Consider the following 24442-nt stretch of genomic DNA (forward strand, 5'->3'; position numbering starts at 1 on the left):
CCGGAGTGGTGGCTCAGCGTCTCGGGAGGCGTGAAGCCCCTCTTGCCGAGGCGCGCTGGGGAAGCCGGGCGCCTCAGGGCCGCCAGATGGCAGCTGGAGCCCAGCGATGAGCCGGGCCGGTGCCGCGGCTGCCGCCGTCATGCGCAGAGATGGCGCGCGCGCGCGCGCGCGCGCGCGCGCAGGCAGGACTGGAAAGTTCCGAAGTGGTGAGTGGGGTAGCTAAAATCTTGCTAGCGTGGCGGGATGTTTTCATGCTGCTAAAGACGAAAATTTTATGGCGCATTATAATTTCTCTCCTCTGTGCCCTTTACTTTATGAACAAATAATTACCTCTTGCTCCCAAGCAGCTAAAAGACCTTATGGGATATCCCCTTTTCTGGCCATGCACTGGTTTGCTCAAAAATTGTTTACTTAACTGCTTTACATATTCGAGATAAAAATCAGAGCAGTTACTTTCAGTTCACTTTTACTGAACCAGGTGGTGCGGCTACTGTTCCAGAAGGCCTGCAGAACTTAACAGTTGCTTCTTTTGGGCTTGGGATCCCCCCACGCCAGGCTACAGCTACTGTCCTGACACGCTGTTGCTTTCCCATATAGGCTTTGCTTTTGTGGCTGTTCCTACAGGAAAGTTAAACAGAAGTATGAGATGCTGGAAACCTGCCTGTTACAGTTCAGGAATGTGTGAATAAAGATGTAAACAAATCAAGTCATAAAATGGTCTCATAAATCAGCTCCATAAAATGGTCATAGGGAGAAAAAAGAAAAAAAAAGAAATCCTGTCTGTGTAAGGAGAAAAAAAAGCGGTTTCTGGTTTGCAGGATTGTTTCAGCAGCAGCTACTGAACTGCAATCTGATTGATAGACAAAAAAAAAACAGACTAAGCCCGCCCTCCAGTGTATCCTGCCAAGGTCTGAAGAACAGCAGACACAGCTTTCTGCTGGCCTCTGCACAGGTAAGCCTGGCGTGTACGTAAGGCACTACAGCAAGGCTTCTCGGGGCGGAACAGAGACCTCTGCAGCATCACATTTCATTGACGATATCCTCACCCTTAGCAGTTTCATTGGTTTCTCAGAACAGGAGTGCTCTGACCTTTGGGTTTACCAGAAATGACACCACACCAGGGTCCAGTTTTCCATGCGGCACTGTTTCATGAGATGTGATGACTCTGACTCACCACTCTATTCTGTGAATGCTGCATTGAGTGTAGCTTATTCTAAAGTGGTATTTTTGCTCAAAATGCAATTGGTTTATTTTTAAACCAACCTCTTCCCCCACTTTTAATGTGCAACACTTCATACAAAGCTTTCTTATTTTGTCAGAGCAAGCAGGGACAACAAAGCTAAAAAGAGACATGTCTCATTTCCTCTTCGAATAGTGACTAAGAAGACAGACAGACAGACACAGATGACATTTTCATGAAGGGCTGTTTTGCCTGCAGAGGCACATAGCTGTGTGCCAAGCTACCCTCACTCCGCAGCCATTTATCCCCATCACCTTGCTAAGAGCAGGTCCACCCTTGTCCCAGGCTAGCACTGTTAAGCATTGATGTGTTACTGTAGATGCAACTTGTTCTATCAATTCATTTACCATCTGGCATGCTTTGTGTTTCAGAAAACAGCTAAACGGCACCTTCAAAATACTGTTATTGAGCAAGGTTGTCTATCATAGCCAAGCATCATTATACTGTATCAAGGTGTACTGAATACAAACATTTAAGTGGTGCTGTTACAACAAATTATATTGCGTTATCTGTGTGACTATTGCCTTTATTATGGCTTTAATCCAAATCCCATTGAACAGGCCATTAAAAGTATATTTCTTCCATAAATGTAATACTTCTACACAACAGTTTTGAACTCCAGTAACCCAAAAGAAACCCATGCAAAAAGACATCAATTCAGAAATGTAAATGACTTTGTAGTACTTTATTAAATAATCAATTCTAAAGAACAGTAAAAAATATGAAAACATGCATCATTTGGTGTTCTTAAAAAACATTTGTCAAAAATACAGACTGTTAGAAAAATTAAACAAGTTTAGCCCCAATATACCTTCTGCTCTCCACATAAAAGATGGATATTTATAAATACTGTTCCATCGCTTTTAGCAAAGTTCAACAATGTATACAATAGTATTTCCATTACAGTTTTTTTCACATTTCTTCTGTAAACACAATCAATTTTAAAAATACCTTGTTAGCAAGCTTAAGGAACTACTGCTTTCCTGTACAGTAAATATAAGTAGGAAGATCTTGGATTTTCCTGCCATTCTAGTCAGCACTCCATTTATAGAAACATTAAACATTTCAATTAGTATAAAAATACAACCAGAGAATAAATGTCTGAGAAGTTTCAGTATTTGAGTGAGTCTTAGTTAATAGGCAAATAAAATGCTATTGACTTCCAAATCTGAAGATCACTTCTGTACAGCTTCTGCTCTTCTGAGATCCAAGTATCACAATGCTGTACACAAATACACTGGTTATCCAGCTGAAAAATTCATTTATTGTTTTCTAAAAATAACATTTAGCTGAAGTGAAAAGCAGGTGCTAGGAGAGGGTTGTACATCTTCAGTCTACATACAAAGGTCAAAGTTGACTAACAAGCCACACCTGCTCTTTAGGAGGGGGGACTTAGTTCTCAAAACGTCTGTACAATTTAGCAAGAATAATATTTGATTTAGCAATAGACTGACTTGTTGTCTGGCATGGGAGAGATCTACAAAGCAAAATCACAGACTTGTTCCTTTTCCCTATAGAAACAGAAATAACTGGCTTTGTCCCTGGAGAGAATTTTGAGACAGAGCAGTAGGTTCTTTGGGAAGCCTTGTTAGTAGAAACACTGAAAGTATTTATTGACAGGAATTAGTTTTTTTCTAAAACAGTATTGCTACACATTTGTCATTTTTGTCTAAAATAAAAAATGTCTAATTTAGTTTTCCTCTTGTATTTTTTTAATGTGGTCTCCAATTAAGAATAAAAGTGCTGCATCTAAAACGGTGGTATGTTATAACCCGATTTGTTGCACAAACATAGCCTTGATGGAGATAACAGTTGGTCTGTGTGCGCTATCATCTTCCATTCATCTGCTCCAGAAATCTGCCAGTCAGAACTGTGCATCTTTTAAACTATGAAGTGAATGTTCAAGGCTCTTTTTAGCACTTCTCAAGTATGAGACAGTACAAGAACAATCTTGCAACACTACTTTTTCCCAGTGTTTTATTTGGTATTTGGTACATGTCTACATCCAGTTCTTTTGTTCAGATTCCTGCAAACAGAAGAAAACAGGACACAAAAACCTGACGAGCCAGCAGGTATCCAGTGATGCCAGTCTACTCTTGCCAGGGAAGATAAGAACTGAGCACTAAGCACTGTGCAAAGAGCAACAGATGGACAGAGCAAAAATAAAAGGAGACTCAATGGACTCAAAAACAAAATGAGACTCAGCATTGGACAGAACCTCCAGGACTGATTTATCCTGGGTTTAAATTACACTAACTGAACCAACGAAACAATTGCTTCCCTTGCTTTTTGGAATGAAAGTGGTGCTGTTTGATCAGTTACATGCTCGCAGATTGTTACAGGCTAGTATAAAAACAACTCTGTCACAAGCTACTTTTCAACAAAAATCTTCAGTTACGCGTCGTTACTCAGAAGTGGCTTTTTTCCCTTTCCAGTTCTTTTGTCTTTGCTCCAGTTCAGCTTCAGTGAAGGCGGCGGGACCCCAGTTTGTGATTAAGTGAGGATTCTTGGAACCTGGAAGACAAAGTGCAATACTTGAAATAGGTGTTTCTGAGAGGGACATCGCTCACCCAGAGTTGGTGGCACACGCCGACTGTCGCCACGTGATGATTTGGTAAGTGCTTTGCTTTAAACAAACAAACTAATAATAACTAATAATGATAATAAACAAAATTAATTGTTATAGTAGGGCCAGTAGAGGTAAAGACTTGAAAGTTACCATCAGCAGTTCTCACAAATGTAATATATATAGGCTGCCGTGAAACCAACAAGCTACAGGAAAAGGCAGACTTCAGTAAATCACTAAGTGATCTATGTGAGACAGAATGAATACCAATTTTTTGTAACTTTTCTGTTGATAACTTACCTGGCTCTATCAGTCGAATTAATCCCTCATGATGAGCTACTTTATCTTTCCAACTCTTGGTATTATTAGCTGCTGCTTCCAACTTCTTCTTAACCTCCTGAAATAAGACACAGCCTGCATGAAAATAAGTACAACTTTACTCTATATAAAAATAAAAAAATATCCTTTTAATCCAAAGACAGAACCACACTAATTCAGCCAGCACTCCGTTTAGAACAGACAGGATTACTTCACTTATAACCAGCCTAAGTCAGTCACTAGCTGTATAAAAGCAAGCTGTCAAACCAGAATCCAAAAATAACTAGGTTTTACAAGATTCTGTAGCTGTGCAAGTAGGGCTAGTCTTCATGAAGACTGAAAGCATGAACTGTAGTTTCAAAACAGGAAGATGCATCTTCTGTTCCAAACTAAGAAGAGCTAGTGGGTATTTCTCACTATCAGAAATCATAAAATGTAACCAAGGAAAAGGACCACTGGTGTTACACCCAAGCAAGAAACAGGTATTCTTCAGTCTAAACTGGTCTTTTGGTCAATTCCAAATGGAAAGCCAGAATGTTCAATTATGAGTCAACTGTCACAGTGACCTACTCGATCATTTGTTTTGTGGATTTGGCTGGTTGGTTGGGTTTGTCTGGGGGTTTTTTATGTCTGTTGTCTTCAGCAGTTCCTTTGGAGTAGTAAATTGATATTTCATAATATACAAAAAGCCTGAGATGCCATCTAAACAAAAGTCAAGTATTATCTAAAAGCAATCTAATGAAGGTGTTAGATGTAACACCAACATGGTAAGTTGTAAAGTGGCCAGAACTACCCCACCTGGGCCCTTGCAGTCACTGCAGCATTCGTATTCTGTGGCAGCTGAGAGCTCACTAGCTTGTCCTTCACAGAGCTCACCCCAATGGTACAGAGACAGCATAAACACACTCCATAGTTAAACAGAAATTCAGTCATGTTTTGTTTCCTGACCTAAACGCACACAGGATCAACACCTCCCTAGCCCTAGAAAGTGTGCAGCACCTCAGACTCCGTACTCACTGGATTCTGACTCTTATTTCTTCCATGAATACAACAAATACATTCAGCAGTGCAGGGAACAGGCCTGGCATCTGGGATGCGAGGCACTGCTACACACTGAGAATCTGAGGTAATTCCTAGCTACTCTTGACATCAGTTCAGTGCTTAAATACCTTTTTGAGGAGCACATTGATTTTTCATCTGTAGAAGACAACATTGCCCCATTACACCATCAAAATATCACAAGAATAATTCAAAAGCTTAACGCATTTAGTTACGACAGCAATGAGACTGCACAAGAATAGTTAGTCTGCAGCAGAAGACAAATGTACACAGAGTATTTCAGGATATGACTGAGCTGGCTTGCATGCAAATTGGGACAAAAGAATAAAGGACATGGTGCATCTACTGGTCTAGACCAAAAAACCCCAACACGTAACTATCCTACCTGTTACTATAATTTTTGTGCCATACTAATCCTTAAAGAAGCATGATATTGATGAACTTCAAATTCAGTTAAACTACTGAATACCTGGCTAAGTATGAGAGGTTGATGAACAGAACAGCTCACCTCGTATTGCTCAAGGGCCTCCTTCCTTTCCAGTTCAAGTTGTTCCAGTTGCTGCATAGCAACTTGTAGAGCCCGTTCCTTTATCATTCTCTGGTTTTCTAGCTCTTGCTTCTCTGCTTCTGTCATCTGAATGGTCTGTTGCTGCTGCAAGTGCCATTTTTCCAGTTCAGCTCTCTTTGCTGACTCTTCTTCCAGTAACCTGCAGTGGAGATTGTGATGTTATCTGCACTTTAAATAAGCTATGTCCATTATGCAGCTAGCATACATGTAGGGAAGCCAAGTTAATTATTTTCTTTCCTTTTTTTTTTTAAATACTTGGGAAGCAAGGAAAAACTTACTGCTTGTTGGCTTGTCTTCAGTGTAAAGCTGAAAATCATGCCAGCAGTGCAACCAGTCTGGCTGCTACAAAGGGCTATTCAGAAAATTTAATCAATAATGCAAATACACAACACTGAAAACCACAGAAGAAATAAGCATGCATAAGTTATCTTAATCGTCTTAGGAGGACTGAACACATGAAGAAACAAACCACACTAAACAAAGCCCAAGATGAGTAAGGAGAGACTTAACCCTTTATCAATGACAATTTAAACCTGTGATAAAATATAGCAGAAAGTCATATTTACAATTGTTGCTTTATAAAATACACAACTGAAAATTCTGTACAGAGTGATCTCAGTTTTTCAAATGTTGACATGCACACCACCTCATGAAAAATAAGCACGCCTGCTTTTCTGAAATTGCTGAGCACTCCCCACTACTAAGGGCTAATCGAACATTTTAAAAAGTCATAAAATACCGCTTTAGCCTTCATAGTTTAAGGGAAAAAAATAAGTCTATCCTGTGTGTGTTTGCACTTCAAGCTAGTTCCCCCTTTCCAGCAGTGAGTCCAAGATGCAAACAATCTTTAATACACAGTTATGTTTAATGCACAGTTATTTATTATTGCGAGGGGGAGTGGGGAAGTGAAATAAATCTCTACTAGGAAAAACCATACCTGGCTTGAAGTTTCCTTACAGTCTCTTCATCTTGACGTGCCTGTTTCTCATCCTCCAAAGCGTCCTGTAGCTGCTTATACATTTCTTCCAGTTCACGTACTCTCTGTAAATACTGTTCCAGTTCAGATGATTTCTGAGCAACCTGCTCTTCCATTTTTTGTCTTACCTAACAGCATAAATTGAGGACATGGATGAGCTACCATTCAACTCAGGTTTCCAATTTTTAAAGGTTTCCCTCAGATAATGTTTTCAGAGACAAACCTTTTCCTGCTGCCTGTAGAGCAAAACTGATAAGATCAAGTCTAGATTTGTAGATGTGTAACTACGAGCATTTTAAAAAATAAATAATAATACAGGTTACTTACATCGCCCTACTTCATGCAGCACAGGATTTTTACAGGGGTTTAAACCTAACTTCAATCCATTTGATCTTGTCACTTAAGTTTACATATGCACACTAAACTGAAGGAAGAGAAAACTCCTAGAGTCCCCAGACACAAAGGCTGGTTTAATTACACTGTTTCCACTCCTTTCCTCAGGCAAGTCCTCCCTTGGCAGCAGTGTATTTCACACAGTTATAGCTGGATGATGGCACTGCGACAGCAGAGGATGGATAAAGGGGTGGAAATTGGCTAAGGAGGTTGTTTTTGATAAGAGAACAGCAACTGTAACAAAAAGCAATGGTAAGGGATAGAGGAAGGTGAGGAGATGCTGCATATCCACAGTCACTCAGTCATTGATCCTTATTACCCTCCTTTCACTGACCAGAGCAGGAAACCAGGGGCACTGTGGCAATCAGAGCCATCCTCCCACTCAGCCCATCACTTTGCTGGGGACAAGAGCAGTCAGATGGTTTTGAACTGAGTCACGATAAAGCACCAAAACCTCAGTATTCAGCAATACATAACGTGTACTTCACAGAAGGTGAGCACAGATCCTGAACTCAGCAAGAAAGACTTACTGTCAAGTGTGATAGGATGTCATGTCCTGCTCTGCAGTCTGCTTTCCCTCAGCTAACCTAAATACCACTGACCCGGAAAGTGATCATATTCAGAAATTCACACTTAGCCCATAAAGCAGCACTGTGTGCGTTTATGTCCTGAGACTTCCACCACATCGACTTGGCTATTTCTACCCCTTTTCCCCAGCTATCAGAAAAGCCTGTTATGCCTGACAAAGCCCTTGAAGATTGAAAACTAGTTCTTTTCGAAATTCTCTGTGTGGATAACAGTAAAAGCATTGTAAAGCTACAGTATTTCTTTAAGTTTTTCTGTTTGTCTGGGTGTATAAGCATAAAAGAACACACAGTATAAAAAAGCAATAGTTTTTTTATTCAAGTCAGAAAATTCCTAAAATGCATTTTGATTATGCCTGTGTTCATTTTGCATATTCATATAGTATGTACTTGCCTCAGGTTCTCTGTCTTTGAAAATTGCAAGGATATCTTCAGCCTGCATTTATCCCTCAAACAGTCAAATTATTCCAAATTTTCCAATAACACATAAGTCTGGAATGCTATACAAATTGTAGGCAAGCTGTTCCAGTATTTGAATTCACTAGTAAAAATATTTTATTCCTACATCTCTAATAAATGCAACACAGGTTGCATTCTCCAGCCTCCTGCAAAATTTCTGGAACCCTTTCAGTGACTGCCAGTGAGGGAAGTCACTGCTGAACACATTGCTCACTATGTGTAATCATAGCAAAAAACCACGTGCACTACTCACCATTTTTTCTCTCTCCAGCTCCAAACTGAAGCGATCTTGTAATTCGACTTGAGTCTGAAGTCTTTTCTTCTCTTCCTCAGCAGCACGAGCAGCTGCTACTTCCAGTTGCTGGAATAGAAGGGTGGGGTGTGGGGGGAAGGAGAGAAGGAAAAAACAATTTGTCAAAACTAAAGCATTTGGAGGGAATGGAATTTTATTTAACAATTTTTGGTTTTAACAAAAATGGAAGAAACCTTCAAAAGCATTAAGGCACCAGCTTTTTTTTTTTTTTAAATGTCTGAGATTATTCTCAATCTCTAAATCTAATTTTTAATCTTGTTATTTCCAAGACAATTTTAAATTTACCAATGAAAAGTCAATTATCAGACTTCCTCCAAGTTTCTTTTGAGTCCTGCTTTGCACAGCTGACAGAAATCGCTACATTTCCTTCTCTATCTATCTCGTATGGGACAGAAAACTATTGTGGAAAACCACATCCCAGCCAGGACTGCACGGGAGTTCCAACAGTGAAAACGTGCCAGCATTCATAGAGTTCATAGAGAAACAGAAGCGAGAAGCACTAAATTGCCATGGGAAAGCAGAAGTGCCATGAACTTTGACTGTAAGAAGCAATTGTGCTATCGTGAATCACATCCCTTTAACATCCCCTAAATTGCCATGTAAGGTAAGTAAAATTCTAATTGATAATCATCACTTGAAATTAGGGGAAAAATTAGCCTAGTCAGACCTAAGGCCTAGGAAACAGCTACTGGTACCTTCACACCTGTTTGCAACTTATTTAACTTGTTTTGCATCTTGATTTCACAAATAAAGACAGTGGTCACAGTTTTTCCTTTCATCAGGATCTAAATAGCGTGTATTTTTAGAATGCATGGAAGGTTAGAAACGTACAAGTACCAGCCAAAACTTTACCAATGCTGAAAACAAAATAATTCTTTCACAGAATTTTCCTGAGAAAGTTATCTGATACTTCAGAGGAAGCATAAAGCAAGCACCCTTCTTTCATAATCCACTAGACTGGTGAAATTGCTTCCACAGACCTTCAGTAAGAGCAGGACATCCATCTTCTTTAGTATTTTTGGAAGGTAACATATTTAAACCGTCTTCCCTCACGCAATCTAGATGAACTAATGAGATGCCTAAACAATTAAAACTGTCAAGCTAAAACTTTCATTCCTTTAACTGCTTGTGATACCACTCTAGTCTGAAATAGATGGGAAGAAGGAAAGAAGGTGGCTCTTAGTTTCTGGTTTTAACCTGTAAAAGATAGCACAGAATTGCTCTCCTTTTGAAAGGCTTAAATGATACCAGTCTTTTAGAAGTAGTATTCCTCCTCTGCCAGAACATTGAAAAGCACATAATTGTAGTAAAATCCAAGATGCCTATTTAAGTGAAATTTTATTTCCTTCCCTGCTTTGAAATTAAACAAACGTTGCCAATACTGAGCTGAGAGGGCGAATGTGCAGAGTGACAGGAAAGGGTGGGTGTTAGGCTTTTGCCAGAGAGCTCAACGAGAAAATGCACTGTTTGTCCACTCTTTATCAGTAACTTCCCGATTAATTCATGTCAGAGGACATAAATTCCTGGCAGGTAAGGTTACTGGCAACAACTGTGCAGTTTAGGGAAAAGTCCCAAATGCTGGGAGCAGGGAAGGATGGGGAATCAACAGGAACACACCATTCCAGCAGAGGTTAGTTAGCACAGTCTCTGAATCCATGCAAGACTGCAAGTTTGAAACAGAAAGGGTGCGCATCTTGTGCATGCTCTCTTGGTAAGAAAACTTACTGTTCAGTTTGTTCAATGTGTGTATCTCAAAATTGCATTAAAAATATGAAAAAATCTACTTCAGACAAAGGCTTTTATTCTTCTGAAATTTTCTGCTGCAGGAGCTTATCAAAATACAAACCAGTCTCAGTGCGCACTTTGGCAGATTCTGTGTAAGTGGTGGCTCACTGCCATCAGGAGCAAACTCTAAGCTTTCCAGAACAATTCAGTTTCCTGAACCATTTACAAAGACTTTTCTGTGAAAAACATTTTTCTAACTAATCAAACACTAAAAGTTCCTCCAACAGTACCTCCCCACTAATTCCACTTAGTTCAAGTTGCAGTAGTTCATGTCAGAGACAAAACTACCTTCCTTGAGAAGTCATTTTAATCCAGTCCACTTCAAAAGATGCTTCTTGCCACAACTCTCTTTAGTTTACCCATTGTGATTTCTACAAAAGACCCTGGAGCCTGTCAACATTCTACTGCTCCTTTGGGGTAGCTTTTGTGTATTCTTCCTCTTAACTTTTTCTCCATAAAGTAAACTCAGCACAGAAATAAAGCCCTGTGATTTCTGTTAACAGGTATGCTACTTGCCAGTAACTTGCAGGTAACACAGGCTATCCTTTAAAGCATATTTTGCACTTTGAATCTTAAACACATGGTAGAATATAGGTGCTAAAAGTAAATTAACAAATGGTTTTCCACTGTTAGACTCTATTTAAAGCAAACAGAATAATAACCACATCAGTACTGTCAGTGCAATGTTAATTAAAAAAAGACAAACTTCTCCTTGCCACAAATTGTGACTTAATGACAAGACTTTAAAAAAGATAGATTTTGGATTATTTTATTTGCTTCCTAGACTCGGCACCTTTAAAATACTCTCACAGTATTTATAACTCGCCCTCCCTCCCTCCCTTCCCAAAGATCACTAAAGTTTTTTCTGAGGGCTAAAATTAGTGTTTTTCATTCACTCAAGAAATGATGCAGACTTGTCCTAAATGGGAATGCAAAAAAATCAAATTAATTTAGGAAGGTAGTGAACGAACGACTCTTTAGACTAAGCACCAAGCAAAGATCTGGATTGCTCTAGAAGCTGGGACTCAGCAGCTGAAATGCTGGGCAAGCAGTGAAGATGGAGGCATTTGACAGCATTCTAAGATATTTCCAAGGCACGCTCCTCATTAAAAGGCATCATGGCAATAAAACCCATAGTAATTCTTCTTGCAAGTGCTTAAAAACAAAACATAGAAACAGAAAGTATATCTGCATCCTAATCAAGTCTCTGTGGAGAACTGTAGCAGAGGTACTAGTTGTTCCAAAGTACAAAGATCTGTCAGCATGTTCAATCTACTGTTTGTGCAGCCACAGCAAAGGCACCTTGGTGTTGTTGGATTTAGACTAAAAAGCTGTCTACAAGCAAAAAATGGATTCAGCAAGTATTTTGCTAATACTCAGAAATTTCTAGTCCAGTTCTCAGGCTTTTAGAAGTCAATCCAGCATTTACAAGGAACATGCATTTAAACAGTTAATAAACGGTTGCTATGTGTCTCAGCTGTATAAATCTCACCCAGACTACTCCGATTATGCCTATACATACTCACAAAATCACTTCGCATTTTTGGAATCTTTGTAAATTAAATTTATCTCTGGAAACTACATCTGTGTGAAGAAAAGAGTTCCCACACACATACAATTCACATAACAGAACTTTGGAAAACCGTAAAAGAAAATCTTAATGGAAAGCCCCAAGTCTGACAGACAACATCTAACAAAAGAAAAACAAAAAACCCACAAGTAACTGAAAATACTAGACTCCCCAGTCCCCAAACGCCATCCACACAGCTGGGGCTTTCTTCTACACCAGCTTCACAGTACCCTCATAAGCACAGGGGACAGGGCTGGGCCACATAAGTTACTACGAGCCTACTGAACAGTCCTTAGAAACTGCTGCAGTCAATGCTAAAGGCTTTACTTGCAGGCTTAACCAGCAGATCTACTTGCTTAGGGGGCTGATGCTGACACAAGCTCACTTCCTCTGGAGGAGTTCGCTCAATGTGTTTGAACACCTGAACAGGACATAGATGTCTAATTATACTTCAAGAAGCCCAACTCAACTACAGAGATTGAGCTTAAAGCTTGAAGGTTACCAACTCCCACTCCCTCCCACCTTTCGCACAGTCTCCAGTTCCTTCTGCTTGTTCTCGTTGGCCATTTGCAGTTCTTTCATCTGCCGCTCCAGCTCTTCTTGCTCAGCTAACAGCTTCTGGCGCAGTTCTTTTCGTTTTTGGCGTGCTTCTTTGTGGGGTGCAGGGCTCCCCGCTCTCAGCAGGTTTACAGTGGTTTGTATGGCTGGAAAGGAGCATGTAAGACAAAGGGAGAGGAAAAGAATACCAGTGAAGGAAATGCTAAACTTTCTGGATAGCCTTAGTGAATAAATACCTGTGGTGTTACTTGTTTGTTGGGTTTGTTTTTTTTAATGTATTTTTAAATCACAAATAACTGTTGTCAGTTCTCCTGATTCTCATCAGGCTAGCTGTCAATACAAACCAAAAGTGAAAGGTGCTTGGCTTCCAGTATTGGCTATGTGCCACAAGGATAAGGTCTGGCAATTCCCATGCATTATGTCAATTCCAATACTGATTTCTAACAGGCAGTGGACATACAAGTCACTTCTACACCTAGCTGCAAAAAAAATCCCCAACACTTCAAGAATTCTTACTGCCTAGAGTCAGTGACTCTAATCAAGCAGTAAGATGTTTTCTAATATATATATCACTTACTTCCCTAGAACCAATCTTAAACCCTTTATTCTTATTGATACTCATAGGGAAAACTTTCTCCCAGTCAGAAAGTAGCTCTCATTCACTTATATTTAGCGGGGAAATATTCAGAGAGCAAAGCTGAGGAGTGGCAGATGATTTTGATATTTTATTCACTTACTACAACTGTGAAAAAAAAGCTCTCCTTTTGGAACTAAGTAATCAGTCATCATACATCAGATTTTGGTGCAATTGAACACATGCTTTAGGTAAAGAGGGATGTGCAAATGAAAGCACACAGCTCCAAATATTTAAATGCTGCACACACTTCAATGGCATTGGCAACAGTTGCTTTGCAAGGGCTTCTACCTCACTCTGCAAAAGATGCGTGTAACTCACTCAGCACATATCTGGGAAGGTCTCACAGAAGTATTAACTTCACCATGGGAATAGAAAAGGAAGCCCCAGTTCCCAGCCTTATCCTCAGCTCAGCAAACCATGCTACCTCAAGCAAAACTGCAAAAGCAAAGCCAAGATTTCATGGTGCTGAAATGAACCTTTCCCTTTCTCCCCAAAAGCAACAATTCACAATGTTTTCCTTCCCCATCCCTAGAAGTACAGCCAATATAGAAAAATCAAACAACAATAATCTCCATTTCATTTTGGTTATTGCTGCCTAAATTGATACATCTAAGTGACAGAAACTGATTCCCCTTACATGAATCCTTAGTTCTTCCTGAGTCTTAGGCTCATTAAAGACCCTTTCCACGTGCCCAAAACAGATATGTCAAAAATCACAAGACCAAGAATTTCAAATTTGAGTAAAATACAGCTGTACTAAAGTACAGCTTACTTTCACATAACTAAGATTTTTGAAAACTCACCTTGAATCCACTCCTGCTTTTTCTTTTTATCAGAGGCACTGATCTCAAAGCTTTTATCGAGACATTTTATGAGAAAAAGGCATTTTTTTCCATCTTTATCAGGCAAGGCCTAGAATAGGTCACAAAAGGATTAGTTGCAAACACTGATCATAGAATCATAGAAAGTTTTGGGTTGGAAGGGACCCCTAGAGGTTATCTAGTGCAACCCCGCCGCAGTGAGCAGGGACACCACTAACTAGATCAGGTTGCTTAGAGCCCTGTCCAGCCTGGTCTTCAATGTTTCCAGGGATGGGGCCTCCACTACCTCTCTGGGCAACCCGTTCCAGTGTTTCACAACCCTCATTGTGAAGAATTTCTTCCTTACATCTAGCCTAAACCTACCCTGTTTTAGTTTAAAACCATTACCCCTCGTCCTGTCACTGCTGTCTCTACTAAAAAGATTGTCCCCATCTTTCCTATAGGCTCCCTTTAAGTACTGAAAGGCTGCAATCAGGTCTCCCGACAGCCTTCTCTTCTCCAGGCTGAACAAGCCCAACTCTCTCAGCCTGTCCTCATAGGAGAGGTGCTCCAGCCCTCGGATCATTTTTATAGCCCTCCTTTGGACCCGCTCCAACAGTTCCATGTCCTTCTTGTGCTGAGGGCCCCAGAGCTGAACGCAGTACTCCAGGTGAGGTCTCACCAGAGCAGAGTAGAGGGGCAGAATCACCTCTCTCGACCTGCTGGCCACGCTTCTGATATCTGATGTCAATCTGCACACATGCAATTATCTGTCACAGAGCTACAAATACCGGCACTTAAGACCCTTGATTAAAAGGGTGTTTATGAACTGTTCTTATATAAAGTAAAAAAAGCTCTGTTAACAGATGATGTCAGGAGTCCATCCCACACACAATAAATAAATCTCTTCTCTTTAGAGACATTCAGAGTTTTTGGTGTTTGCTTTTTACCTCTACGCAACAGTTGCCATCCAGTATGATGTCTCCCTTCTTGTCCTTCAAATCTTCACTTACATAGTAGGAAATAATACTGGGTTTTAGCACAAACCACCGTTCCGTCCAATTTTTCCTTTTGTGACCTTTTTTTAACATATAGCCCTGTAAAAAGAAACACATCAGCTGAAACTCCCTTCCTCTGTTGAAGCACTTGGTCTTTTGGTTATGTGGCTTAAAGGCCCAAAAGAGCACACAGAAAAGTTAGCTCAAGGTCCTAAATACTTCACCCACACACTTTCATTCCTAATACCAGCACACTGCTAATTGTTTAGGCAATGAGAAACTACTCACTGTTCTTCTGTCCAGTTTTTAAGTAATTGGGTAACCTGAAGAACTGACCAATTATTACTGTCATTATCAAGTCATTATTATGACTCTGTGGTCCTCTGATGAGTTTTAGTATTTAATTTTCTTCAGTTAGGCAGAGGCATTAGCCATTCCTAGGACCCCTCTGTTAATATTTCAATGACAGCTGTTATTAAAAATCAGTCCCATGTGGATGCATGCCCCGGTGACAGACATCAGGCTGCATCTATGCACTGTGAATCCAGTCTGCTACAGGATATTCCCAAGGACAAAGCAGAAGCATCCCTGTCCTGGGAGTGGCTCTACCCTGCTAACACACTCATTTAGCTGCACCCTGTTGAAGAGGCAATCCCATGTAGGATACTTCAACTAGTGTGTTAGAGAAACTGATAACAGAACCATATTCCTGGCATGTTTATTGAATGGGTTATGGGAGCACTGGTTAAGTCTGTCTTTTCCCTTAAAGGAACAGAGTTTTATCTTGATATAAACAATGCCAAGATTTCACTCACAATATTTTATTTTCCTTGAAAGATGATCCACTCAACTTCCTGTATGAGCAAAAATACTTGCAAGCCTTAACAAGACTATTTCAAAAGAAGAAAGAGAAGCCCATACTTTGCACTGAGTTTTATATAAATGAAAGAACAAAAATTGTTATCTCCTGTAATTACAATAAATAGGGCTGGTATCACAATCAAATCATCCAACTTTGCCTCTGCTGAATATTAACATAACTAAAATACAAGCAGCAATACTAAGTGCAGTTATACTAGTTACCCTGTTATACATTATCCAATGCAGCTATGGCAATTCAAAAACCATCTCATGGAAAAGAGGGTGCACAGGGAACAATGTAATAATTGACCATTCTTTCAAGCATTTGATTTTTAGTGATCTTACCAGGGGCACTCCTGTGACCTAGTCAGTGTTTAATCTAGAGTGTCAAAGTTTGCCAGTATTTCAGCTATTCCTGTCATTTCTGAAACCATATTCCCCAATTACTTACATACCTTTTTGTCTGACTCCTAACTTTAGAAAAAAGTCAAATCACAGATGAAATTGAAACACCTACATCAATATAGCTACAAACAAGCCATACAGAAAGCACTGTACTCAGTATTCCAGATTAAGAGGATCGAAAAGTTGGAAAGCAGACCAAGGTACATTTTTCTGTAATGCCTTTTAGCTATAACAATTTTGGATACAAGCAAAAAATGAATGTTCTGTGGCATACTGAAGTCAAAGGTGTCTTTGTGTACAGGTCTGAGGGGAAAAAAATTCAGGATAGCTGGAGAAGTTATTTTGTTTAAAAAACAGAATATACAAAAAAGAAACACCCCCCCTACACATACAGCTTACCTGTGCTCAGCTCCTCTACCCAGTTAAACATGGCCAGAGCCAAGCCTATGCCTATTCCCTTGCCATCCCACCCCCTTGCTCCAAAACAGGCATGCGCAGAGAAGCCGCTTTGTTTGCCGCCTCCATACTCAAGCCCAAGGTCTGGGTGGTTGCACTCTAAGTCATAACCAGGTGTTTTTCCCCTTCCTGACTGTCCTGGGTTCAGCCAGGACAGGGTTAATTTTCACCAGAATCCAGGAAGGGACACAGCCGGGCAGGCTGACCCAACCTGGCCAAACAGAGCACGGTATTCCATACCAGGTGCCGTCATGCTGGGTTCTGGGGGGAGGGTGGGGTGGGGGGTGGGGTGGTGGAGCTGGGCGGTGGGAACTCACTCATGGAAGCTTGGGAGCGTGCAGCGCCGGTCCGGTCCAGGAGAGCGGCTCTCTGGGTTGTGCGGTTTGTGTTGTGTTTTCTCCTCATCTGTATTGTTGTTGTTCCTGTTCCCTTTGTTTGCTGTTCTGTTAAACTGCCCTTATCCCGACCCACCAGTTTCTGCCTGTTTCTTTCCATTCTCCTCTGCACCCCGGCGGGGGGAGGGGCGGCCGCGTGGCGCTTTTGTTGCCTGCTGCAGCCAAACCATAACATCAAATTTGGCACCCAAGCGTGGGGTGGGGATAACGGCAGGGCTGAGCAGCATGTGTTAAAACAGCTTTCTTAGATTTTGTTATAATTTGTTGTACGCATTTACTGTGTTAGTTAAACAGTCGCCGGTAAAAAATGTTTCTTTGATCAAATGGCTGTGGTATTTGAATTCGTACCTGCTGTATGTGTTCACTGCCGTGCTTTTCATCATCGCGGGGAAAAGGATCAGGATTATGATTTTGCTCTACTGTACGATATCAATTTATGACATGATAACATCACTGTGCATGAAATTAGGCTTGTATCTGCATGCGACACTGCGGTCATTTCCGTACCTCGGATCCTGTGTCTTAGAATTTGTTAATAATCAAACCCAGCCTCTGGGGAAAACCATAGGGGATACCTTCCCCAACTGTTCCTTCAGGCTAGTCCTAACAGCTTTTGAGAATTTTGAGTACCCGTGGGATGCTCAGGCCAGCACTCTCCTTTTGTTCTGCCTCCTGAATGGGTTGCAGGTTTTGTTTAGGGTTAAACAAGTAGTTAACAACATCGTGCAGAGAACTGCCCCAGGGCTGGATAGCTCTGAGTGGCTGGGTGTGTGGGACAGCATGGGCAGGTGTCTAGGGCAGTGGGCACCCCCGGTGTCTTTGAAACTCACCCCTGAACAAGTGCAGAATCCAGAAAAACAAGTAAAATATCTGCAAAAAGTGTGCTGCCACCCTGGGAACTCCAGAGAGACACAAATCACAGCAATGTGCTGGGGTCTGGCTCACGCCTACCGAGCCCTGTTCAATCTGATTCAGTGCCCTAAAGGGGAAAGGGGGGGGAACAAAGTGGCAGGCACTGTGACTGGCGCTGCCCCCCCCAGCCGGCCCTGCAGCCCCTCCAGCCCAGCAGGCAGTCACAGCCCCCTCCCGACCGGCACTGCCACTATCACAGGGGCGGCCCCGGTTTCCCCAGCAGGCATAGCAGTTGCTGCAGTTCCAGCTCCAGCAGCAGGCATTGCAGCTGAGCCCAATGACCAACCTGTGCCGGTAGCAGTTGCCCCTGTAAAACTAAAGAAAGACGCAAAGAAATCAGATCGCTCCGGGAAGGATGACAATGAGCCAGGGTCATCGCAGGAGATAGAGACGGAGATCATCACCTGGTCCCTGTCCCTGAGTGAGCTGCGAGACATGTGGAAAGATTTCAACTGCCACCCAGGCGAGCACATTGTCACCTGGCTGCTGCAGTGCTGGGATAACGGGGCCAGCAGCTTGGAATTAGAGGGCAAGGAAGCCAAGCAGCTGGGATCCCTGGCCAGGGAAGGGGGCATTGACAAGGCCATTGGGAAAAAGGAACAAGTCCTCAGCCTCTGGAGGAGACCTCTCTCAGGCATGAGGGAGAGGTACCCCTTCAGTGATGATTTTGTATGCTATCCTGGCAAGTGGACCAATATGGAAAGGGGTATTCAGTACTTGAGGGAATTAGCTGTGCGGGAGCTGGTTTACTATGACACAGACGATGAGCAGGTACCCACAGACCCAGATGAAGTCCAGTGCACATGACACATGTGGAGGAAGTTTGTGCGGAGCGCACCCTTCTCATATGCCAACTCACTGGCAGTAGTAAATTGGAAAGGTGAAGAGGCACCAACAGTGGATGAGGTGGCTGTCCAACTCCGGTAATACGAGGAAAGTCTCTCTTCCTCCCTCGTTTCAGCTGTGGAGAAACTGTCCAGTGACTCGAACAGAGTATTTCCTACTCCCCACCTCTACGGGCCAGCATCTCGGCTATTAGGGGCAAGCGTTCCTCTGCTCAGGAGAGAGAATACAGAGGCTACACACCACGGGGCACCCTGTGGTTTTACCTGCGTGACCACAGAGAGGACATGAGGAAGTGGGATGGAAAACCTACCTCAACCCTAGAGGCACGAGTGTGTGAGTTGCGAGGTAAAACAATCAAAAAAGCAGATTCTGCTAGGAAAAATGCTGCTGCAGTTTCCAGCAGCCAGCTCTCCAGACCAGGTAGACAGTTTGATCTTGATTCTGATCCTCTTGAAGGGACCTCCAAGTCATTTTTACATCAGGTGAGCAGCAAATTCTCTGACCAGGATTAGAGGGGCCCTGCCTCCAGCCAGGTGGAGGCAAGGGACAATCGCCTTTATTGGACGGTGTGGATTCAGTGGCCTGGCACGTCAGATCCACAAGAGTATAAAGCTCTAGTGGACACTGGTGCACAGTGTACTTTAATGCCATCAGATTTCAAACGGCCAGAGTCCATTTGCATTTCGGGAGTGACGGGGGGGTCCCAAGAGCTGAGTGTATTGGAGGCTTAAGTGAGCCTCACTGGGCAGGAGTGGCAGAAGCACCCCATTGTAACTGGCCCCGAGGCTCCGTGCATCCTTGGGATAGACTATCTTAGGAGAGGGTATTTCAAGGACCCAAAGGGGTATCGGTGGGCTTTTGGCATAGCTGCTTTGGAGACGGAAGAAATTAAACAGCTGTCCATTTTGCCTGGTCTCTTGGAGGATCCTTCCGTTGTGGGGTTGCTGAGGGCTGAAGAACAACAGGTGCCAATCGCAACCACAGCGGTGCACCGGTGACAATATCACACTAACCAAGACTCCCTTATCCCCATTCATCAGCTGATCCACCAGCTGGAGAGTCAAGGAGTGATCAGCAAAACTCGCTCACCCTTTAATAGTCCCATATGGCCAGTGAGAAAATCTACTGGAGAGTGGAGACTGACAATAGATTACCGTGGCCTGAATGAAGTCACACCACCACTGAGTGCTGTCGTGACAGACATGCTAGAACTTCAATATCAGCTGGAGTCAAAGGCAGCCAAGTGGTATGCTACAATGGACATTGCTAATGCATTCTTCTCCATCCCTTTGGCAGCAGAGTGCAGGCCACAATTTGCTTTCACCTGGAGGGGCATCCAGTACACCTGGAATCGACTGCCCCAGGGGTGGAAGCACAGTCCCACCATTTGCCATGGACTAATCCAGACTGCACTGGAAAAGGGTGAAGATCCAGAACATCTGCAGTACATCAATAACATCATTGTATGGGGTGACACCGCGGAGGAAGTTTTTGAGAAAGGGGAGAAAATAGTTCAGATCCTCCTGAAAGCCGGTTTCGCCATTAAGCGAAGTAAAGTAAAGGGACCTGCGCAAGAGATCCAGTTTTTGGGAATAAAATGGCAGAATGGGCGCCGTCAAATCCCAATGGATGTCATCAACAAAATAGCAGCTATGTCTCCACCAACCACCAAAAAGGAAGCACAGGCCTTCCTGGGTGTTGTGGGTTTTTGGAGGATGCACATCCCAAATTACAGCCAGATTGTAACTCTGTACCACGTGACCTGGAAGAAGAACGATTTTGAATGGGGCCCTGAGCAACGACAGGCATTTGAACAAATTAAACGGGAGGTAGTTCATGCCGTAGCCCTTGGTGCAGTCCGGTCGGGGCAAGATGTTAAAAACGTGCTCTACACCGCAGCCAGGGAGAATGGCCCAACCTGGAGTCTCTGGCAGAAAGCACCAGGGGAGACTCGAGGCCGACCCCTGGGGTTTTGGAGCCAGGGATACAAAGGATTGGAGGCCCGCTATACTCCCACTGAAAAAGAGATTCTGGCAGCACATGAAGGCGTTCAAACTGCTTCAGAAGTGGTCGGCACTGAAGCACAGCTCCTCCTAGCACCACGATTGCCGGTCCTGGGCTGGATGTTCAAAGAGAGGGTCCCCTCTATGCATCATGCCACCGATGCTACGTGGAGTAAGTGGGTCGCGCTGATCACACAGCGGGCCCGAATGGGAAACCCCAGTCGCCCAGGAATTCTGGAGGTAATCATGGACTAGCCAGAAGGCAAAGATTTTGGAGCATTGCCAGAGGAGGAGGTGACACATGCTGAAGAGGCCCCACTGTACAACAAGCTGCCAGAAGATAAGAAACCGGATGCCCTGTTCACGGATGGGTCCTGTCGCATTGTGGGGAAGCAGCGGAGGTGGAAGGCTGCTGTATGGAGCCCTACACGACAAGTCGCAGAAACTGCAGAGGGAGAAGGTGAGTCAAGCCAGTTTGCAGAGGTGTAAGCCATCCAGCTCGCTTTAGACATCGCCAGTCAAGAGAAATGGCCAGTGCTCTATCTTTACACCGACTCCTGGATGGTGGCCAATGCCTTGTGGGGGTGGCTGCAGCAATGGAAGAAGAACAACTGGCAGCGCAGAGGCAAACCTATCTGGGCTGCCCCATTGTGGCAAGATATTGCTGCCCGTCTGGAGCAGTTGGTTGGAAAAGTCCATCACGTGGACACCCACGTCCCTAAGAGTCGGGCCACTGAGGAACATCAAAACAACCAGCAAGTGGATCAAGCTGCCAAGATTGAAGTGGCTCAGGTGGATCTGGACTGGCGACATAAGGGTGAACTGTTTATAGCTTGGTGGGCCCATGACACCTCGGGCCACCAAGGAAGAGATGCGACATACCAATGGGCTCGTGACCAAGGGGTGGACTTGACCATGGACACCATCGCACAGGTTATCCATGAATGTGAGACATGCGCTGCAATCAAGCAAGCCAAGCGGGTAAAGCCTCAGTAGTATGGAGGACGATGGCTAAAATATAAATATGAGGAGGCTTGGCAGATTGACTACATCACACTGCCACAAACCCGCCAAGGCAAGTGCTATGTGCTCACAGTGGTGGAGGCCACCACCGGATGGCTGGAAACCTACCCTGTGTCCCATGCCACTGCCCGGAATACCATCCTGGGCCTTGAAAAACAAGTCCTGTGGCGACATGGCACTCCCGAAAGAATTGAGTCGGACAACGGGACTCATTTTCCTAACAGCCTCATAGACACCTGGGCCAAAGAAAACAGTATTGAGTGGGTATATCACATCCCCTACCATGCACCAGCCTCTGGAAAGATCGAGCAGTACAATGGGCTGCTAAAAACCACTTTGAGGGCAATGGGGGGTGGGACTTTCAAAAACTGGGATACTCATTTAGCAAAAGCCACCTGGTTGGTTAACACCAGAGGATCCACCAACCGGGCTGGTCCTGCCCAAGCAAAACCTCAGCGCCCTGTAGAAAGGGATAAAGTCCCTGCAGTGCACATGCAGAACATGTTAGAGAAGACAGTCTGGGTTAGTCCTGCCTCGGGCAAAGGCAAGCCCATCCGTGGGACTGCTTTTGCTCAAGGACCTGGGTGTACCTGGTGGGTAACGCGAAAGGATGGGGAAGTCCGATGTGTACCTCATGGGGATTTGATTTTGGCTGAGAACAGTCCATAAATAAATTGTATAAAGTTAATTGTTAAATAACCCTGTCACTGTCTGTTATCACTGTTATAATTGTTATATATTATACCAGTAGTATCATAGTAAGAATCATCCAGATTAAAGAAGGATGGACTTTTTCATTAAAACCTAGCAGAGCACAGCGATGATGGAACTGGACCTGGTTTTCAAAAACTGGCACCCAGCAACTTCATCAAGATCAACATCTCCTGCAGACTGTGGGCACGGGCTGCACCAGATACATCAGCCGTGAGCTCCGGGTGCAGCAAGTGACCACCCATCACCACACATCACCTCTCCTGCCATGGAAGACCATTACGACAGATGGAGCCCGAAGTCATGGATTAAATGAACTCAATGGACACTTTAGAGTGATGATCCATAGACTAAGGGAATGATACCTGGAGACAGGAGAAGTGGTGGTGATCAACTGGACAATGGGGGACCTGGGAATGACGTAGATGGTATGGAATAAGGGGTGGATAATGTCTTGGGTTTGGCCAGGACAGGGTTAATTTTCACCAGAAGCCAGGAAGGGACACAGCCGGGCGGGCTGACCCAACCTGGCCAAACAGAGCAGGGTATTCCATACCAGGTGCCGTCATGCTGGGTTCCGGTGGGGGGGGCAGCGCAGCGGGAACTCACTCGTGGCTCGGGAGCGTGCAGCGTCGGTCCGGTCCAGGAGAGTGGCTCTCTGGGTTGTGCGGTTTGTGTTGTGTTTTCTCCTTACCTGTATCGTTGTTGTTCCTGTTCCCTTTGTTTGCTGTTCTGTTAAACTGCCCTTATCCCGACCCACCAGTTTCTGCCTGTTTCTTTCCATTCTCCTCTGCACCCTGGCAGAGGGAGGGGCGGCTGTGTGGCGCTTTTGTTGCCTGCCGCAGCCAAACCATAACACTGACATACTGAATTTGCTTTCAAAGCCAAGTCAGACTGATATTTTCCCCTCAATTTCTGCAAAATCTTTATCTATTGTTTCTGTGCATCAGCTGCTTCTCATCTTCCAAGAGGCCACTGACAGCTCCTGGGGATCTTTTCACACCAGCTGTCACATGAGGGACACGTCTTTCAGAAAGCTAAATATCACAAATTTAATTATCACTGCTTCCCTCCAGAAGCCTTGGAGATCCAGGATAAGTGTACAATATAAAGGGTAATATGAGACTTCACTTCGATAGGGTATGTAATTAATTAATACCTTGAAGTAATCATACACTGCAATAAACAGGACAAATCTGTGGATCAACATGGTATCAGGGTACAAGCTGTGACCAAACCAGACATTTGTAAGTCACACAGGGAACTCCATTCTCCATTAGGCCCCTGACTGTCCGGGAGGTGCTGGGCCAAACCTTGACACAAACTACATTTAAGTAGGCACTACTACATTCAAAGGCACTCAAACATCCTTGAGAAAGAGGCCCAGCCACCAAGAGAGGAAAGAAAGGAGACAGTAAAAAAAAAAGGGGGGGGGAGGGGGGAACAATGCAGCTCCAGAGAAACACACAAGACAATTTCAAAACTGAAAAGGAATCCAATTCCCTCACATTTCAAGTGGAAAGACTGACCTGACACTCATTATGTTATTTTCACAGAATTAAACAGAATTATTTAATTTTGCCCTTCACTGACTACATGTGTGTGTCCTCAGCCCTTGCCTCCAACAGGTGTTGGGGTTGATGTAGTTTGAGAGTTAGCATGACTAGGCCGCTTAAGCAAAACACTTAGCATAACTGAACAGGCCGCTGGAAAGGACAGCTAAGAATAACAATTGAGAAAGTTAGCAAAAACAAGATGTGTTCAAGGATGTGGAGAACAGTCTGTTGCTATTGGCGTTAGTGCATAGTTACCAATTATAAGGGAATGTGGGGCGTGTGAACAGTGTGTGATTTATGTCTGTAGCCTATCCGATGTAAGCATAATCGTGTGTACAGATATGGTAAATGTATATAACCGCACAAGCGGGAGAATAAAGTATCTGACTGTGCATCTTACCAATGCGTGTGAGAATCATTCCCGTCCTCTCACGGGATGCTGAGACTTGG

At 43.4% G+C, this 24442-nt stretch overlaps 1 protein-coding gene across 2 annotated transcripts in view; it reads right to left on the bottom strand.

Moving 5' to 3' along the window:
- Nucleotides 1-1910: 1910 nt before the first annotated feature.
- Nucleotides 1911-24442, bottom strand: part of SWAP70 (switching B cell complex subunit SWAP70) — a 54973-nt gene continuing 32441 nt past the window's right edge. Inside the window, exons 5-12 of one of the 2 annotated variants that reach the window (XM_075425984.1) lie at nucleotides 14777-14923; nucleotides 13830-13938; nucleotides 12354-12535; nucleotides 8417-8524; nucleotides 6689-6855; nucleotides 5692-5890; nucleotides 4107-4203; nucleotides 1911-3754 (exon numbers count right to left, since the gene is read on the bottom strand). In XM_075425984.1, coding sequence (XP_075282099.1) covers nucleotides 3645-3754; nucleotides 4107-4203; nucleotides 5692-5890; nucleotides 6689-6855; nucleotides 8417-8524; nucleotides 12354-12535; nucleotides 13830-13938; nucleotides 14777-14923 — 1119 coding nt within the window. In that variant the 3' untranslated portion in view covers nucleotides 1911-3644. Of the gene's footprint in view, nucleotides 3755-4106; nucleotides 4221-5691; nucleotides 5891-6688; nucleotides 6856-8416; nucleotides 8525-12353; nucleotides 12536-13829; nucleotides 13939-14776; nucleotides 14924-24442 lie in introns of both variants that reach the window. The other variant, XM_075425985.1, reaches the window with a different exon arrangement.

This window comes from Opisthocomus hoazin, chromosome 7, assembly GCF_030867145.1.
Source record: "Opisthocomus hoazin isolate bOpiHoa1 chromosome 7, bOpiHoa1.hap1, whole genome shotgun sequence".
Taxonomy (NCBI): domain Eukaryota; kingdom Metazoa; phylum Chordata; class Aves; order Opisthocomiformes; family Opisthocomidae; genus Opisthocomus; species Opisthocomus hoazin.